Below are 20132 nucleotides of genomic sequence, written 5' to 3'. Positions count from 1 at the left end.
GGTGACCCCCTCTGCCACCTCGAGCCAGTCCTTCTTGGTGGCAGAGGCAGGCCGCTTCCTCCCGCCCGCCGGGTGGAAGATCTCTGTCCTCCCCCTCCTCCTCACCCTATCTGATGATACCTGGGGTGAGGCATCATTAAACTGGGAGCAGCCTTCCCCCTGGGCTGCTCCATGCTGTAATTTGTTCCATTGGTTGCAGCATCTGTCAGTGGAGGACTGCCCCTTTAACTAGAGAGCCTCCAGCTGACAGATCGTACTGCGCATGCGCAGCCCGCCCGACGCGCAGACCAGCAGTGCGGAGCCCGGAGGAGCAGGTAATTGAATCCCATTAGTGTGTTGCCTGCCACGATCGCGCGGGCAACCCACTAATTTCACCGGGCGCGTTGACCACGCTCCCGAAACCAAACCCGCCGGAAACCCGCAGGCCTGGTAAATTCAGGCCCCATGTGTGTGAATGTTTTTTGATCATTGTGAGCGCTTTACTTTCTTGGTTACTGTTTGTTAAGTAAATATACACAAGTGAAGTACATTACACTCCTGTGAAGTGCCTTTCGACGTTTTACTATGTTAAAGGCGGTATATAAATGCAAGTTGTTTATGTAAGTGCAGCTGGCCACAACCTCACCTGTGGCAATTTCTATTGAACAATTCTGACCTAGCCCACCTATCCACCGTATTCCCTTCGTGCATTTCTAATAATCCTGAATTCCATTTGTTGACAACATGTCTGGTTCCTTATAGAATCATAGAAAATTTATGGCACAGAAGGAGGCCATTCAGCCCATCGTGTCTGCGCCGGCAGAAAATGAGCTGCCCAGCCTAATCGCACTTTCCATCACTTGGTCCATATTCCAAGTTCCTTCTTGAAACCCATTAAGGTTTGCTGTTCCACCATCTGTGCCAGTAATCTGTTCCACACGCCCTTTTAGTAAATAAGTTCTTCCTGCATTTCCTATTTTCTTGTCCTTAATTTCTAAATATGACCCTTTGTGCTTAAATTCTGTACGCGGCAGAAACGCTTACTTGGATTCAATTTGTCCAAACCTTTCATAATTTTAAACACTTTAATCATCCCCTCTCTGTTTTCTCTTCATTTTGGAAGGAGGAATGAGGAGAGGCAATATAAATTAAATGGTACAATTTTAAATGGGGTGCAGGGACAGAGAGACCTGAGGGTTCACATACACAAATCTTTGAAGGTGGCAAGACAGTTGATGCGGCTGTTTTTTAGAAAAAAGCATACGGGATCCTTGGCTTTATAAATAAAGGCAGAGTACAAAAACAAGCAAGTTATGCTAAACCTTTATAAAACATTAGTTAGACCTCAGCTCGAGTATTGTGTCCAATTCTGGGCACCACACTTCAGGAAGGATGTCAAAGCTTTGGATAAGGTGCAGAGATTTCCCAGAATGCTTCTAGGGATGAGGGACTTCAGTTGTTTGGAGAGACTAGAGAAGCTGGGATTGCTCTCCTTAGAGCAGAGATGGTTAAGGGGAGATTTAATAGAGGGGTTTTGATAGAGTAGATAGGGAGAAACTGTTTCCACTGGCAGGAGGGTCGGTAATCAGAGGATACAGATTTAAGGTAATTGGCAAAAGAACCAGAGAGGAGATGAGAATTTTTTTTACGCAGTGAGTTATGATCTGGAATGCACTGCCTGAAAGGGTGGTTGAAGCAGCTTAAATAGTAACTTTCAAAAGGAAATTGGGTATATACTTGAAAAGGAAAAAATGGCAGGGCTATGGGGAAAGAGCAAGGGAGTGGGACTAATTGGTTTCAAAGAGCCGGCACAGGCACGATGGGCCAAATGGCCTCCATCTGTGCTGTGTTATTCTATGGTGGGACCCAGGGTTGTCAATCTTTCCTTAAGTTTTGGGATCAACCACACAACCCATCTCTACCCCACAACCCCCTTCAATAACTGAATATCCCTCACCAGGTTCAAATATAGTTTTAAAATGACCTTTCTGGATTTATGTTAAACCCCTTGCTATGCATCCCAACATTCTGTTTGCTTTTTAACAGCTTGGAACATTGTGCTGATGGTTTTAATGACCTGTCCAGTAAAACCCCAAGATCTTTCTCAACTTTCCTCAAGTACATTCCCATTTAGCACATAATCCGCATCAACTTTCCCTCTGCCAAATCTCATAACCTCACTTTTCCCTGTATTAAATGGCATCTGCCACTTCTCCACCCACTGATTGAGCTTCTCAATCATTTCTCACTGCTCCCAATTTGGTATCATCTGCAAATTTGGACACTTTGGACATAATTCCTTCCTCTAACTCATTTATAAAAAATACAAAGAATAGTTGCCCCAACATTGAACCATGTGGCACTCCACTGATAACTAGCTGCCTACCAGATACTTGCCCATGCACTACTACTCGTTTTCTACCAAAACCATTTGCCAGCTATCTCATGGGCTTGGACCATCTGTAAGTGGCCTATTACGTTGGACAGAGTCAGATACCTTCCTGAAATCCAGGTAGATGACATCCACTGTCTCTCCTCTATCTACTGGGTCTGTCATCTCCTCAAAGAAGTCCATTAAATTAGTTATGACCTCCCACTCTTAAAACCATGCTGACTGTCTCGGATTAGCTCGTGCCCCTTAAAATGCTCCCTTACACTATACTTCATAATACTTTCAAAAACTTTCCCAGCAGTGCACCTAAAGCTGAACAGGTCTATATTTTATGGTTCCTCTTTTGCCCCTTTTTTTTGAAGGTGAGCTATTTTCCAATCTTCTGGGATTTGGCCTGGGTCCAGTGAACTCTGGAAAAATATCCACAAGAGGACTCAATCGTTTGAGTCGATTCCTCCAGACCCTTTGGGATGGAAGTTGTTGGAGCGAGGAGCTACAACAACCAGGAGCTTCAACAGCCTCCCCAGTATGTCACTTCGAGATTTAAAACATTTCAGTCTGATTGTAAAATCTCTAAGCATATGCCTTTTCATTCCAAAATTGCAACAAAAAATCTGTTGCAATTTGTGTTCTTGTTTTTACAATGTAGTAGAATTGAGCATTAATAACTGGCATATTTTGTTGAGTGTTCTTTGAACTAGTATGAGAAACTGTGTGACCCAAAGCCATTTGCTGCAGTGGATCTAGCATGTTCCCTCTACAGCTCTTTTTAAAAACAAGCCTGTTAGTACCATTATCAACAATAACGGGATCTCCCTGTGTGCATGCCTTATTTGTCTTGTAACCGGTCAATCAGTTTGGAGGTGCTCCAATTCTGTCCAAAAATATAATCTTTTGGAAGTGACAGTAATCCTTTACTGTAACCTAGTGATTTGTTCATGGTTGCATAGAATTTACAGCACAGAAACAGGCCATTTGGCCCAACTGGTCTGTGCCAGTGTTAATGCTCCACACGAGTCTCCTCCCACCGTACTTCATGTAACTCTATCTGCATATCCTTCTATTCCTTTCTCCCTCATGTGTTTATCTAGCTTCCCCTTAAATGCATCTGTGCCATTTGCCTCAATTACTCCATGAGGTAGCGAGTTCCACATTCTCACCACTCTCTAGGTAAAGAAGTTCCTCCTGAATTCCCTATTGGATTGTCTGGAAATATCAGGAACAATCAGCTTGAAGTTAGAAAACCTGATCGAAAAATTGTTTTTCACTTTGGCTTTTTTCCCCCTGCCAGTTCTATCCCGTCCCCCTCTCCTTAAGTCATCCTTGCTTTGCGTGTGACAGAAGAGATGTCCATCTGTGCTATTATGACCATGTCTGTGCCTTATCTTGAGTGGATAGTGTGACTGACTCACAGAAATGTAGAGAAATTCTTTCAAGACGGCCTTCATACAGGAAGGCCGCCGGTGGGGATTGGTATCTGTTCCTCGATCATCTCTTGGTTGGTTCTGCCGACCTGCCCACTCAGCCCGCTAATGCCCTAACTGGTAGTAATGTTTTGGCTAAAAAAGCAGCGGGAATCTGATAGATTAAAATCCAGCAATACTGCTCTGCACATTGAAGTTCTCTACTAACCTGTGCCTAAACTCTCCAGATTTAAGTAAGTGCGATGTGTCCCTTTTGAGAAATAGCTTTCATTCCATGTTGGGCAAACAGAAACTACCAGTAGCTGAGTAGCTTGGTTTGGTGGGCTTCTGCGTATCTCGTAAACCTGGCTGGCATAACCCTCGTTGCTGGGGTGTGGTGCTCCAGGACCTTGCCCATAGTGCCATTCTTCGTGTGGGAGTCTAGACAATGAGTATCATCAGGGAAATTAACCGCAGGAGCATCACAACCAAGCCTGATCTTATCACCACCCAACATCCCCACGTACACTCGCAGCAGATGATGCTGGATAGCGATCGTCATTGGGAAGCCTGGCCGATTTTCCTTTCTCTAGCCCTCCTCCAGGCCAAAAGTCAGGGTGTTTGACCTGATACCAGATCTCTGGTACCTAACTGTGTTGAATTACACAATGAGTCCAGGGTGACTCGTCCTCCCCTGATGATGAGTGGAAACTTGATGTGTGGAGAATCAAGGACACAAATACTTTCAGCAGTACATCAGAGGGATAATTCATATGGTGCACTTCTTTCTTATTCCATGCCTAAGGCTGTCAGTGTCACGGGAGATTTGTGTGCTTGGTATCTCGTGAGATGAGAATTTTATTTATAGTATCATAGAATGTTACAGCACAGAAGGAGGCCATTCGGCCCATCATGCCTGTGCCACTAATAGTACAACAGCATTGTATTTATTTAGTTTTGAGTTTATTCGGATTTAATTTTGTTTTCAGTGTATTTCCATTTGGTTTTTTGCCAGTGCCGGACAAGAGTAAGCAATTTCCATTAACCTGGGAGTAGGTTGACTGATGTCACAGTGGTTATGCAATTTGAAGTTTGATTTTAAAAAAAATACACATATTACATATAAAAATAAAACTCGGCTGCCCGTATCCCGGCTTGCACCAAGTCCCGTTCTCCTATCACCCCTGTGCTCGCTGACCTACATTGGTTTTGTGGTCAGGGAACGCCTCAATTTTTAATCTGGAATCTAAGTTCTTTTTTTAAAAGAAGTTCTGGCAAAGGCAAGGCCAGGAGTGGTACTGAGCCATGCAGACCAGGAAGGCTCCAGGTCTGACTACTGTGTCATAAATGATCTGATCTGATTTGGAGCTGCAGTAGGAAGAGATACAGTTGGCTTCAGTGCCCCGATAAGGAAGCAAATAAATGGCCAATTATAAACCAAAATCTCCCAATTGTAGTCCAATGACCCTTGCTGGAAAGTGTGCATATTGGACTGAGGAAGAATTGGACTCTTCTGTTGTTTCCTAAACACACAGTTAAATAGTTTGTCAACACTTCTAGGCTTCTACATGAAGAATAGTCTCTTGGACATAATACAAGAGGGAGCCGACATTCGTGGAACGTTTGAGAGAGGAGGGGAAAACATTTATAGTTGAATTATCCCTGAATATTTGGTTAGTCCTTTTAACAACTTGACTATTTTCCAATTTAGAAAGAAGAACGAACGAACTTGCATTTCTATAGCACCTTTCATGACTTCGTGACGTCCCAAAGTGCTTTACAGCCAATGAAGTACTTACCCAAAGCCATCCAGGCATTGAAAGTCGCACTCAGCCCTAATTTAATCAAGTGTGGAGCGATCCCGCCCAATCTAACCCCTGTTTGGGGCCCTGATGTTCCTCCCCACGGAGGGGGAAGGGTTAAGTTGGAGAACCTTCTGGTGGGTCTGGGTCTGGGTCTTGGCCTGGCCAAGGCGGTCACGGGTCCAGGATGGGCTGCCCCATGGGGTGAGGGATCGCCCTGGCTGCCCAACTCTCTTCCGCATTATTATTCCGAGGCCTTTTGCGACTGGTGGGCACCGCAGGGTATAGTGTATTATAGACACTGATAACAACTTTATGGTTTAGTTGGGAAGGTTCTCTTTGCTTTTGTTGGGACTTTTTTGGTGATGTTGAGCTTCCCTTAGTATGATTGGACCATATGTTTCTTTCTTGTATTAATAGTGCCCTAAAAGGGGCACTTGTTTGGTGACTCAGTGTCACCCTTATTAGTCTATCAAAATAGACCTAATATTTAATTTCCTTTTAAACTTGGGAGCTATCTTGCTTCTCTCCTTCATACCTTTTCCAGTGTATGTATATCAATTCATTGTGGTGACCAAATCTAGACACAGCACTCTAAAGGTACTTTTATATTACAGGCGAGGTCTCCCTTCATTGGCTGGTATTCTATAGTAAATGCAGGAAGCCAGATCCTGTATTTATACTCCAATAAATATTTGGGAGCACCAGCGACTGAATGAGAGCTGAAGGTCAATGGTCATTTCCCTAGAAAGGAACAGTAGGAAATAGAGTAAAAGTGCCTTTACTGTGGCCTGACTATTGCATCATCAAGCTTTAAGCTGATGTCTGTGGACTTGTTCAGTTTAACAGATTGGGGAGGACCAGGAGACACGAGTTTAAACGATATAAGAGGATAAGCAGTTCTTCTTTTCCCAGAGAGTAGTGAGCCTTTGGAATACATTGCCGGCTGGTGTGGTGGGTGCTGACTCTCTGCCTTCAAGAGGGAGCTGGACCAGTTCCTGACTGGAGCAGAGATCGCATCATATAGAAGATAAGTGACTTTATAGTTAACACTTGGTCCATGTGATCTCCTGGATTGGTTTCAATTGCCTGAGGGGATGGAGAGAAATTTTCCAGATTATTTTTTCCCTTTATTGGCCCTGGGTTTTTTTCTCTTTGCCTCTCCTGGGCTATTACATGGCAGGGGGAGGAAGAAATGTTTAGTCATGATGCCCTGGCTATCATGGTGTGGGGCAGGCTTGATGGATCAGCTGGTATTTTCCTGCCCATCAATTTCATATGTTGGTATGTTCGTATCCCATTGCTTTAGTTTGATGTTTTGGCATTCTATTATTTTTTAATTGCCAAATTTGATATTGAAAATGATGTACCTACCACGTTTCTCTGGTACCTTTTTGTGAGGCTCCCCAAGTCAATTTTGTTGCATCCATTGTCTACCTACGACCCCATAATTTTGACCTGTGCATAATACTTTTACATTTATCAGTGTCAGATTTCATTTGCCATTAGTCTGCTTAATTCTGCAGCTAATCTAAATTCTTTTGCAGATATTTAGCTGAATATTCTGTCCCTGTTGCGCTCTCTCTTTTAGTAGTTGTCAGTAAATTTGCAAGTTAACCATTCACTTCAGTCTCTTGGCAGTCACTGTTACTTGAAGGTTCCATGTATTATGGATCTTATCTAGATCTGGTTCAGGATCAGGATAGGAGTTAAGTCTAGTGAGATCCTTAATACCCTTGGTTAGAAAGCGATTTTGTACCACGCGCACCAGTTCTGATTCTTAATTGCTTCACTTATATTAAGGAATTCCCAGTTTATATTGGGATGCTTCAAGTCTTCAATTATTGCCTATACTACAACAACAGCAACAACAACAACAACGTGTATTTATTTTGCACCTTTAGCATAGTAAAACGTCCCAAGCCACTTCACAGTAGCGATTATCAAACAAAATTTAACACCGAGCCACATAAGGAGATATTAGGACAGGCGACCAAAAGCTTGGTCAAAGAGCTATGTTTTAAGAAGCTTCTTAAAGAAGGAGAGAGAGATTGAGAGGTTTAGGGGGGAAATTCCAGAGCTTAGGGCCTAGGCAGCTGAAGGTACGGCCGCCAGTGGTGGAGCAAAGGAAATTGAGGATGGGCAAGAGGCCAGAATTGGAGGATCGCAGGGATCTCGGAGGGTTGTAGAGTTGGAGGAGGTACATTTCTTCTCATGTATGGTATCATGCTTATCCTGTCAGGGCTTATGAAACGGACCCCTACAGTTCATAGAATCATAGAATGATACAGCACAGAAGGAGGCCATTCAGCCCATTGTGCTTGTGCAGGTTAATTCTGTCCTCACTCGGGATAGCGATCATAATTGGGAAACTTGATTTTTTTTTTCCCTCTCTACTCCCTAATCCAAGGTGCTGAGGTCAGTGCTAGTATCTGCACCACTGCTCTGGCTGAGACCAGCTAATTCGGCATGGTTCGTGGATCAAACACAGCCCCTTCCTGCTCTGTGTGATTTTGCAATAAACCAGATAGTGCATCTATTCACTGAGTGATCAAGAGCTTTATCTGCAGTGATGCAATTTGTTAGTTACCTGCTGAGTTATAGCATGCGGTCCACAAGACTTGTGAAAAACTCTTGAAGGACAAAGCGCTGCCAAGTGATGATTAGCTTCATCACAAGGAGGGCAAAATCAGAAGGCATGTCAACCCATATCACTCTTGAACACCAGTTGGTTACTTAATAATAGCACCTATACGGCTATGGATTAATAGAAACATGGCCTGCTCCGCCATGTTCTTGCCCACTCACCCAACTTGTCCAAATCACACTGGATTAAAGTCCCACTCCAGAGACTGGAGCAAAAGGTCCAGGCTGATACTCAGTGCTGCACTGTCGGAGGTGCTGCCTTTTGGATGAGACGTTAAACTGAGGCCCTGTCTGCTCTCCCAGGTGGATGTAAAAGATCCCATGGGACTATTCGAAGAAGAGCTGGGGAGTTCTTCCCGGTGTCCTGGCCAATATTTATCCTTCACCCGACATCTTTAAAACAGATGGTCATTATCACATTACTGTTTGTGGGACCTTGCTGTGTGCAAATTGGCTGTCGCGTTTCCCACATTAAAACAAAAGTACTTAATTGGCTGTAAAGTGCTTTAGGATGTCCTGAAGTTTTGAAAGGCAAGTCTGTCTGTCTTTTAAGGCAGAGGCCTGACAACTGGTGTTGCTGATGTGCACCTTGGTTTGTATAGAGATGTCACATTTTTGGAAGAAAAGAAGTTAAATAATCTCTGGAGGGCAGCAGTTTAGTTACAAATGACAGAAAAGCCCTGGGTTAGGGATGAGAAAATCAGCTAAGGTTCCTGATACTAATACCTATACATACAATGACCCTTGCTAGAAGTGTGTGCATGTGGGTCTTGGGAGGGGGGTGGGACAGAATGGGGCTCAGCTGTAATTTCCTCTACAACTCGTAGCCTGCCACCATTGAGGGTTACTCAAGAATATGGCCACTTGAAGCAGATACCAGATGGTAACTGCTACCCTTGGAGTCGTATCCCAGTGTGAGAGCCACTACCTTCAGGAGGGGAGGGAATAAAATTGGAGAGGGCAAAACAATGAAAAGTTTGGAAGGGGAAAATAGTACCACAGTTTAGTTAGAAATATTAATCTATATGACATTACAGAGAATGTAATCTATAAAAGATTGTAAAAAGTCTGTATTTTGTGAATTATTAGACATGACTCTTGATTGTTTTGCCTCAGTAATCCTTTAATCACCTTTTTTAGATACTTTCTTACATGCTATCCTTTTTTAATAGAACAAGCAACAGATGGAGCTCTGCAAGCTGAGGATTGGGGCCTCAATATGGAGATATGTGATATCATCAACGAGACTGAGGAAGGGTGAGTAACATGACTTACTACAGTACAACAGTTATCCTTCAAAAGTGACAGTATAATGTTGCTTGCAGTATTGTGCTTTCCTCCATATATAAAGGAGATTAGAAAAATATTCTTTGCACAGCGAGTGGTTAGAATATGGAATGTTTTGCCAGAAACTCTTGGTGAAGCAACGATGACAATTGTGCTTTTAACGTAGAAAAACATCCAACATCGAGAGGAACTATTTGCTCAGGTGGGGGAGTCCAGAACAAGGGGCATAACCTTAAAATTAGAGCTGGGCAGTTCAGGGATAAAGTTAGGATGCATTTCTTCTCACAAAGGGTAGTGGAAATCTGGAACATTCTCCCTCAAAAAGCTGTTGAGGCTGGAGGTCAATTGAAAATGTCAAAACTGAGCTAGATAAATTTTAGGCAGGTAAAGATATTAAGGGATATGGAGTAAAGGCGGGTAAATGGGAGTTGAGGTACAGATCAGCCACGATTTAATTAAATGGCAGAACAGGCTCAAGGGGCTGAATGGCCTAACCCTGTTCCTATGTTCTTCAGAGCTGCAAGGAAAATAGTGGACACTGAACCAAAAAAATATATAATGAAGGGAAGACCAAAAGCTTGGTCAGAGAGTTTGGTTTTCAGGAAGGAAGGGAGGGAGTGGAGGGGAGGAAGAGTTTAGGGATAGAATTACATAGCATAGAGCCAGTGTGACTGAAGGCACAGCCACCAATGGTGTGACGAAGGGGGATGCACAAGAGGCTCGAGTCAGGAACAGAGTTCGGGGGGGTGTGGGGAGGGAAGGGTTTATAGTGTTGGGGGAGGTTACCGAGACAGTGGGGGATAAGGCCAGCGAGGGATTTAAACATGAGGATGAAAATTTTCAACTTGGTATGGGGGACTGATGCCAGCGAGGACAGTGAGCAAGACTCGGGCAGCAGAGATTTGGATGAGCTGAAGTTTATGGAGAGTAGAGGATTGGAGGCTGAGTGGGACAGCATTGAAGTAATCAAATTTAGAGGTAACAAAAGCATGGACTAGAGTTTGTGGCAAAAGTGGCGGGGCGAGGGGTGGAGTGGGGGCAATGTTAGAGGTGGAAGTAGGTGGTTTTTGTGATGGAAAGGATATGGGGTCGGAATCTCAGCTCGGGGCTGAACTCGGCACTGAGGTTGCAAAACAGAGTCTATAAATTATTTTAAAAAGAAAATAGCTCTCAAAGGAGAAATATTTTACGGGTACGGAGAATCAGCAAGAGAGTGCGATTGGGCTGGGTGGCTTGTGGAGAAAATCACTGGTACAGATCTGACAGACTGAGTGCCCAGTTTCTAGTATTACATAGAATTTACAGCACAGGCAAGGCCATTTGGCCCAACAGGTCTATTCCAGTGTTTATAATGAGCCTCCTCTCACCTTGCTTCATCTCACCCTATCAACATATCCTTCTAATCCTTTTTCCCTCATGTACTTATCTAGCTTCCCCTTATTCGCCTCAACTATACCATGTGGTAGCAAGTTCCGCATTTTTACCACTCTCTGAGGAAAGAAGTTTCTCCTGAATTCCTTTCTGGATTTATTAATGACTACATTATATTTATGGCTCCCAGTTCTGGATTCCCCCACAAGTGGCAACATCATCTCTACACCTAAGCTGTTGAACCTCTTCATAATTTTGCCCCTGCATGTTCAGTCTTTCCTATAATTATAAACCTCTCAGTTCTGCTATCACCCTTGTAAATCTTTTTTGCACCATTTCCAATGCTTCTATGTCCATTATGCAATATGGAGACCAGAAGTGGGCACAATACTCTGTGGTCTAACCAAAGTTCTACGTAAGCTTAACATAACTTCTCTACTTTTGAATTCTATTCCTCTGAAATGAGCCCCAGTGCTTTGTTTGCATTTTTTATGGCTTTATTAACCTGTGTTGCTACTTTTAATGATTTGTGAATCGGTACCCCTTTGCTCCTCTACCCCATTTAGACTCTTATTTTCCAAGCAGTATATGACCTCCTTATTCCTCCTACCAAAATTCAGCACCTCACACTTATATTGAAATTAATTTGCCAATTACACGCCCATTCTGCAAGTTTGTTCATGTCTTGTATTTTGTCGCAGTCTTCTTCAGTATTAAGTATCTGCACCCCCCCCCAATTTGGCGTCGTCTGCAAATTTTGATATTGTATTTCCAATTCCCAAGTCCAAATCATTTATGTAAATTGTGAACAGCAGTGGTCCCAGCTCCGATCCCTGTGGAACACCACTTCCCATCTTCCACCAGTTTGAGTAACTACCTTTAAACCCTACTTGCTGTTTTCTGTTCTGTAGCCAGCTTGCTATCCATTCTGCTACTTGTCCTCAGACTCCACATGCTCTGACGTTAGTCATGAATCTACTATGCAGTACCTTATTGAAGGCCTTGCCTGCTGCATTATCTTTGTCTACTCTTTCTGTACTTCAAAGAATTCAATAACGTTGGTCAAGTATGATCTTTCCTTTTTGAAATCAGTGTTGACTATTCTTTATTATATTTTTTATTTCTCGATGTTTTTCTATTACATCTTTGAATAAAGATTTCAATATCTTTCCTACCACCGACACTGGTCTATAGTTCCCTGGATTTTTTTCTATCTCCCTTTTTAAATATAGGAATAACATTAGCAGTCCGCCAGTCCTCTGGCACTGTTCCCTTTTCTAGTGAACACACACACGCACACATCTCGTCCTGAGCCTCTGTTAGTATGCATTGGATGCAATCCATCCATACTGGGGTTTTATCCTCTCTAAGTTTGACTAGGTAATTAATTATCTCCTCCCTTCTATCTTAATTGACTTGCTATCTTTTTAAATCTCCCCTTCTAATGTCCTGTCCACCATATTCTCCGTGGTAAATACGGAAACAAAGTCATTATTCAGTATTTCTACCTTTCACTGTCATTACCTGTGAGTTTACCTTGTGCATCCCTGAGTGGCCCTATCACTATCTTGATTTTCCTTTTGTTATTCATGTGTCTGTATAATACTTTACTATTTCTTTTTATATTCTTTGATAATTTAATTTTGTACTTCCTCTTTGCGTTCCTAATTGTTTTTTGACTTCTTTTCTAACCTCTTCGTATTCCTTTTTGTCATCCTCTCTTTTATTGTCTATGTACTTAGTGTATGTTTTTTTCTTTAGTTTCAATTTACCCTTATCTCTTTATTCATCTTTGGTGTTTCATTATTGGCTAGTTCTTGTTTTTTCGAGGAATATATTTCTCCTGAACTCTTTTGATCACCTTTTAAAATATTTGCCACTGCGGTTCTGTCTCTTTGTTTGTCAATATTTTTTTTCCAGTTTACCTTCCCTAATTGCATTCTCATCCCCTCAAAATTGGCTTTTTTCCAATGTATTACTTTGGTCTTAGTCTTTCTTATGTCTTTCTCAATCATTATCTTAAACCTTATTATGTTGTAATTACTATTGCCTAGATAGCCCCCTGTGCTTACTTCTCTTATCGGCTCTGTTTCATTTCCCATTACTAGATCCAGCAGTGATTCCTCTCTTGTTGGGCTTCTTGCGTACTGGGTAAGAAAGGAGTCCTGAACACAACGTAAAAACTCCATTCCCTTTTCCTCTTTCCCTACCTCTTCTTGCCAATTTATTTGTGGGCAGTTAAAATCTCCCGTGATTATTATTCTGTGTCTTTTACTCATTTCATAGATTTACCAACATAATTTCTTCCTCCACTTCCCTTCCACTATTAGGTGGTCTGTAGGATACCCCTATTAGCATGATCGATCCCCTCTTATCCTTTGTCTCAATCCATATGGATTCTGTTTCTATCTTAATGTTGGTTATGCCCCTTTTTTCTACTGCCATGATGTTATCTCTAATTAGTACAGCCTTCATCCTTCCCTATCCTTTCTGAATATGTTATATCCTGCAATGTTTAACTGCCAACCCTGTTATTTATGCAGTCATGTTTCATATCCCTACTACATCTGGTTCCTCGCTACCTAACTATAATCTTTCAAAGTTCTCTAGATTCGGGAACTGTCCCTCTAGATTGGAAAATCGCACATGTCACTCTGCTTTTTAAGAAAGGAGAGAGAGGGAAACCGGGGAATTATAGATCAGTTAGCCTAACATCTGTTGTGGGGAAAATGCTGGAGTCTCTAATTAAGGATAGGTTGACTGAACACCTCGAGAATTTTCAGTTAATCAGAGAGAGCCAGCATGGATTTGTGAAAGGTAGGTTATGCCTTACAAACCTGATTGAATTTTTTGAAGAGGTGACTAAAGTAGTGGACAGGGGAATGTCAATGGATGTTATTTATATGGACTTCCAGAAGGCATTTGATAAGGTCCCACATAAGAGACTGTTAGCTCAGATAGAAGCCCATGGAATCGAGGGAAAAGTATGGACTTGGTTAGGAAGTTGGCTGAGCGAAAGGCGACAGAGTAGGGATAATGGGCAGGTACTCACATTGGCAGGATGTGACTAGTGGAGTCCCGCAGGGATCTGTCTTGGGGCCTCAATTATTCACAATATTTATTAGCTACTTCGATGAAGGCATAGAAAGTCTCATATCTAAGTTTGCCGATGACACAAAGATTGGTGGCATTGTAAGCAGTGTAGATGAAAACACAAAATTACAAAGCGATATTGATAGATTAGGTGAATGGGCAAAACTGTGGCAAATGGAATTCAATGTAGACAAATGTGAGGTCATCCACTTTGGATCAAAAAAGGATAGAACAGGGTACTTTCTAAATGGTAAAAAGTTAAAAAACAGTGGATGTCCAAAGGGACTCAGGGGTTCAGGTACATAGATCATTGAAGTGTGATGAACAAGTGCGGAAAATAATCAAGAAGGCAAATGGAACGTTGGCCTTTATATCAAGAGGACTAGAGTACAAGGGGGCAGAAGTTATGCTGCAGCTATACAAAACCCTGGTTAGGCCGCACCTGGAGTACTGTGAGCAGTTCTGGGCACCGCACCTTCGGAAGGACATATTGGCCTTGGAGGGAGTGCAGCGTAGGTTTACTAGAATGATACCCGGACTTCATGGGTTAAGTTACGAGGAGAGATTACACAAATTGAGGTTTTATTCTCTGGAGTTTCGAAGGTTAAGGGGTGATCTGATTGAAGTTTATAAGATATTAAGGGGAACGGATAGGGTGGATGGAGAGAAACTATTTCCGCTGGTTGGGGATTTTAGGGGTAGGGGGCACAGTCTAAAAATTAGAGCCAGTCCTTTCAGGAGCGAGATTAGAAAACATTTCTACACACAAAGGGTTGTAGAAGTTTGGAACTCTCTTCCGCAAACGGCAATTGATACTAGCTCAATTGCTAAATTTAAATCTGAGATAGATAGCTTTTTGGCAACCAAAGGTATTAAGGGATATGGGCCAAAGGCAGGTATATGGAGTTAGATCACAGATCAGCCATGATCTTATCAAATGGCGGAGCAGGCACGAGGGGCTGAATGGCCTACTCCTGTTCCTATATTCCTATGAATTATTGCCTCTAGTTTCCCCGTTTTGTTTTGGGTGCTGTACATACTGCTGTACAGGCAATTTAATTTGTTTTTATTAATTGTTCCTCTCGCTTTGTTTGTTATTTTATACTTGTATTTAATTACTTTATCGGTACCCTGACCGTTTATGTTACCCTTATTCCTTACCTTGGTTTGATCTTTACTCTCATCTCCTATTTCTTTTATCTTCAGGCTTCTATTATATCCACCAGATCCCTCCCCCAAACCCCATCCCCATCTTACAAGTTTAAAGTCTTATTCACAGCCCTATTTATCCTTTCCGCTCAGACTCTGGTCCCATTCTGGTTCAGGTGGAGCCTGTCTCAGCGGTACAGCTCTTTCCTGTCCCAGTTCTGGTGCCAGGGTCCCATGAAATGGACCCCCTCCTTCCTACACCACTCTTTCAGCCACGCATTCACCTTCCTGATCTGACTATCCCTATGCCAATTAGCATGTGGCTCGGGTAGTAATCCTGTGATTACCACCCACGGGGTCCTACTTTTAATTTAGTTCCTAGCTTCTGACACTCCCTTAGCGGGACCTCCTTCCTGTTCTTCCTCCCTATGTCATTGGTCCCAAGTGGACCACGACAACTGGATCTTCCCCCTCCCTTTCCAAGTTCCTCTCCAATTGCTCCGCGATATCCTTTACCCTGGCACCAGGTAGGCAACACACCCTCCTGGACTCTCGGTTGCAACTGCAGAGGATGGTATCTATTCCCCTAATTATCAAATACCTTATGATTACAACCTTTCCATTCTGCTCCTCTATCCCTTGAACTGCCTCATGCTCTATGGTGCCATGGTTAGCATTCTGGCTGTCCTCCCTGCAGCCTTCAAACTTATCCTCACAATCGTACCAGTTGGGTAGGCCCAGTATCTGTAGGACCTCCTTCTCTACCTCCCCTAGATTCCCTGTACCCTATTGACGACACACTCCCCTTCCTACTTTCCTTTGAGGTGTGACTGTACTCTGGAGCATACTATCCAAAATTTTCTCCCCCTTGTATGTCGAAGTGTCTCTAACTTGCACTCCGGCTCAAAGACTCTGAGCTGGAGTGTCTCAAGGCAGAGACGTTTCCTGAAGATGTGGCAATCCGGGACAGTTTCACTGTCCATAAACTCCCATATACTGCAGTCCCAACTGATTTTGTTTGTTTGTAAGTAATTTATTTCTAGAATTAAAGAATCACATAAAGTCTAGATGGATTTAGCTTGGTTTAAAATTAATTAGTTATCAGTTATTCAGATTATTTATTTACCAACTTAACTATTTATTTAAAGTTGATAAAATTTGATGAACTTCAAATTAAACACTTGGCTTAAATTTCTGAGGCTCCGCTGCTCCTCCCTGTGCGCTGACTTATGATGTCACTGTTTCAGATCTTTCCCTGAGTTTGTTTTACTGCCGGTTCTTCCACTCTTTCTAAACGATTGGCTCTTGCTGCTCTCCTGCTCTTTTTAAATGATGGACTCTGCTGCCTTGCTCCTTTTTCTGTGCTGCAATATTTTATATATTAGTGAAATTGAGACTAACTGTGCATCCATTGGCAAACCCAACCTTCAATCCATCTCGGTCCTTTTTCTAGCTTAATTTATTTTTGTTCCTTCCCTAGTCACTGAGGTCCTAATGGTACTCCAATTCAGATCAGCTAACTCAGCACAGAATGGGCATCAAATCGGAGACTTTCCAGTTTTGTGTGGCTCATTAATGTATTGTCTTTACTCACTAAGCCATCATTTATTTATTTTTGTCAGCCAAGTGTTTGATAAGCTTGGAGGCCCATCACCGTGTTAAGAGTTTCCAAACTAAGCCACTGAAAGATCTCCACATTGTATAGGGATGTGCCCCACTTACCTAAGTCCAGAAAACTTGGGTATAGTTTAAGGGTTAGAGATTCCAAGTGTACACTGGAGCAGTGCTGGAGTTTAGCTCAAACTTTGCATCTTACCAGTGCAGATCAGCAGTAGGCTTCCCACAGCTTGCCTACCATTAAGGGCATCGTTTTACAGAATTATGCAGCACCAAGTAGGAAGAATCCTAACCCTCAGTAACCGGTCTACCCTTCCAGATTCCATTAATGTGCTAAACCAAACAATAGCAGTGCTTTGAGAGTACTACAGACCTTTAGGTATTTGATTGCTGAGTGTTACAGTATTTTGATCTGGTTCTGAACCTCGATTTTCCAGGGTGTCATTTTGGGCCACCTCAATTTCTAAGAGACCCCACCCACCTACTGAACCATTGAGGGAGCTGAGAATTACTTGACTATACGTCAGGCTTTGTCATGTTATTTTTCCTTGTTTGTTTTTATCGCAATTCCCCTTTGCAGCACTGTGTTTTGCAACTACTTTAGTGGAACAAACAAGCTAGTTTATTCTATGGGAATCTTATTGCTTTACAGTGCAGCTGCTCCATGCTAATGAAAATCAGTTTGTTTTGTTGACTGTTTAACAGATTGCTCTCGGCCATTTTATTTCATTCCCAATCGGTATTTACTGAGTGTTTTGGTAAATGTTGAGCAGGGACAGAGAAAGAATCCACTTAAATAAGCTACCAACAAAATGCAAGCCTTCATTGTCACTATTAGAGTTGTTGTGCTGCACAGGAATCCCCTTGCACATAAACCTAGGGTTACCAACCCTCCAGGATTGCCCTGAAGTCTACAGGAATTAAAGACTAATTTCCAGGACACTACTGCAAGTAACCCCAGGAGAAAAATCAAAGGGGCAATAGAAAATTGTGTTTTTGAAAACATTTTCTTTAAACACCTTTGTTTACTAGTTATAAAAAAACATTGGACATGGGGGGGGGGAAGAAAAGGCTGTTGGGATGATTCTTGGCTGTCAGTCACTCTGGTAATGAAGAATCTGTTCACTTTCCAATTGTTGTAGGAAGGCGGGGCACCATGAGGATGTACATGTTAGGCGACCAATGGCGAGAGTGTGGGGGTGGGATGGTTGGAGGCAGGAGGTCATGTGATGAAACCAGGTTTGGCAACCCTACATAAACCTTATGTGCAACTTATTCTTTTAACTGTCCATGCTTAGGTGCCAACATCACTGCCGTGTGCATTGCACGTTGTTCGGTTAGTTTTGTATACTTTAGTTTATGACACTGGTACAGAGAATGATGATTTATACCCATTGTAGCCCACTGGTAGCTTTGTCACCTTTCAGTTATCCCATCAGTCTCTCCTAACACATGGTGGTTTTTTGTATTGTAGATTATAGGAAATAGAGCAATAACCATCTGAATCAACATAATTGTAAGTCATTTATAGGAAAGCTACAGACTAATTGGTGTCTGAATGCTTCCTGCAGAGAGATTATTACTCAAAACAATTTTAAAATTTAGGCTTGAGTCTTCCAAATAGTAATAAAAGGAGAGATAATTGCATCTTTTTAACCGGGACGGGACGTATGCAGAAACCAGTTGTCTTTGTTTTGTCTTTAGATGTCGACCATGGCTCAGTGGGTAGCACACTTACAAAGTTGTGGGTTCAAGTCCCACGCCAGAGACTTGAGCACAAAATCCTGGCTGACTCTCCCAGTGCAGCTACTGAGAGATGAGACATTAAGGCCCCGTCTGCCCTTCTCAGGTGGACATAAAAAATCCCATGGCACTATTTCGAAGAAGAGCAAGGGAGTTCTCCCCGGTGTCCTCGCCAACATTTATCCCTCAACCAACATCTAAAACAGATTATTTCGTCATTTATCCCATTGCTGTTTGTGGGACCTTGCTGTACGCAAATTGACTTCCACTTTTCCTATATTACAACAGTGACTACACTTCGAAGTACTTCATTGTTGTACAGCGCTTTGGGACATGAAAGGCGCTGTATAAATGCTAGCCTTTCTTTCTTTTTAGTTGAGGAAATTGAATTAAGGGCAAACATCCATCATACAGGACACCATCACAGTGGAAAAGAGTAGGAGAGAAGACAAAATAAATCAGTAGTGGATGGATGCCATCAAGCTTGAGGTTTTAAAAGCCTGTAGATTGTAGGGAGAAGGGGAGGCTGAGGGAGATAATGAGTTATAGTAGGAGATGGTGCAATGAGTCTTGATTTCAGCAGGAAGGAGGAAGAGCTTGTGGGATGGTGAATTCGAAGCTTATGCTATACATAAGTTGAATCTCATTTGCAACCTCTTGAGGTCCACAATGATGGCAAGAAAGCATCTACCGAAAATGAAAAAAAACTAAGAGATGCCAGTAAGTGTCGAAACCTCAAATTATAATGTGTGAGTTTTCCTTTCAATGATTCATTGAAAAAGTAAACCAAATGATTATAATTTCACTGGATTAGAATCTTCTGTACCAATTTAAAAATAACTAAGGCCTCCCCAGGAACGAACTAACAAATGAGTTAATGTGGGGACAAGAAAGAATTGTGCTCATTCTCATGAGTGACAACAAATGAGTTTCTCATGGAGGCTTTGAGCTGTTTCTCATCGAAATGTGCACTTTTTTTGTACTGTATGTATGTTGTACATGTTTGCATATGTAGATATAATACTTTCATGTTATGATGTGGCGATGCCGGTGATGGACTGGGGTTGACAATTGTAAATAATTTTACAACACCAAGTTATAGTCCAGCAATTTTATTTTAAATTCACAAGCTTTCGGAGGCTACCTCCTTCCTCAGGTGAACGATGTGGAAATGAAATCCTCGAAATGAAGTCGCATTTATAATTCACAGAACAATGCTTGGTGAGTACAGACAGTTTTTTCAACTGCCCGTTGCCAAGGCAATCAGTGTGCAGACAGACAGGTGTTACCTGCCAGGTCTCACAGAATATACAAATCACCAAAAAAAACAACAAACAAAAAAAAAGAGATAGAGAGGTAGAAACATAGAAAAGACAGCAACTGACCCGTTATATTAAAAACAGATAACATTTGTTGGCTGGTGGGGTAACGTGTAGCGTGACATGAACCCAAGATCCCGGTTGAGGCCGTCCTCATGGGTGCGGAACCAAGTGTGCACCCATGAGGACGGCCTCAACCGGGATCTTGGGTTCATGTCACGCTACACGTTACCCCACCAGCCAACAAATGTTATCTGTTTTTAATATAACGGGTCAGTTGCTGTCTTTTCTATGTTTCTACCTCTCTATCTTTTTTTTTGTTTGTTGTTTT

General features: G+C 42.3%; 1 protein-coding gene across 6 annotated transcripts in view; it reads left to right on the top strand.

The window, feature by feature from the left end:
• The window catches only part of tom1 (target of myb1 membrane trafficking protein), a 90516-nt gene that overhangs the window by 16397 nt on the left and 53987 nt on the right, over positions 1-20132 (top strand). For 5 of the 6 annotated variants that reach the window (XM_067974684.1, XM_067974682.1, XM_067974688.1 and 2 more), the window contains exon 2: positions 9395-9479. In XM_067974684.1, coding sequence (XP_067830785.1) covers positions 9395-9479 — 85 coding nt within the window. Of the gene's footprint in view, positions 1-2815; positions 2898-9394; positions 9480-20132 lie in introns of those variants that run through there. The other variant, XM_067974686.1, reaches the window with a different exon arrangement.

The sequence above is a fragment of the Heptranchias perlo genome, chromosome 40 (genome assembly GCF_035084215.1).
Source record: "Heptranchias perlo isolate sHepPer1 chromosome 40, sHepPer1.hap1, whole genome shotgun sequence".
Classification (NCBI taxonomy): Eukaryota; Metazoa; Chordata; class Chondrichthyes; order Hexanchiformes; family Hexanchidae; genus Heptranchias; species Heptranchias perlo.
The sequence above is the reverse complement of the archived record's forward strand: the minus strand, read 5'-3'. Positions and strand labels throughout refer to the sequence as shown.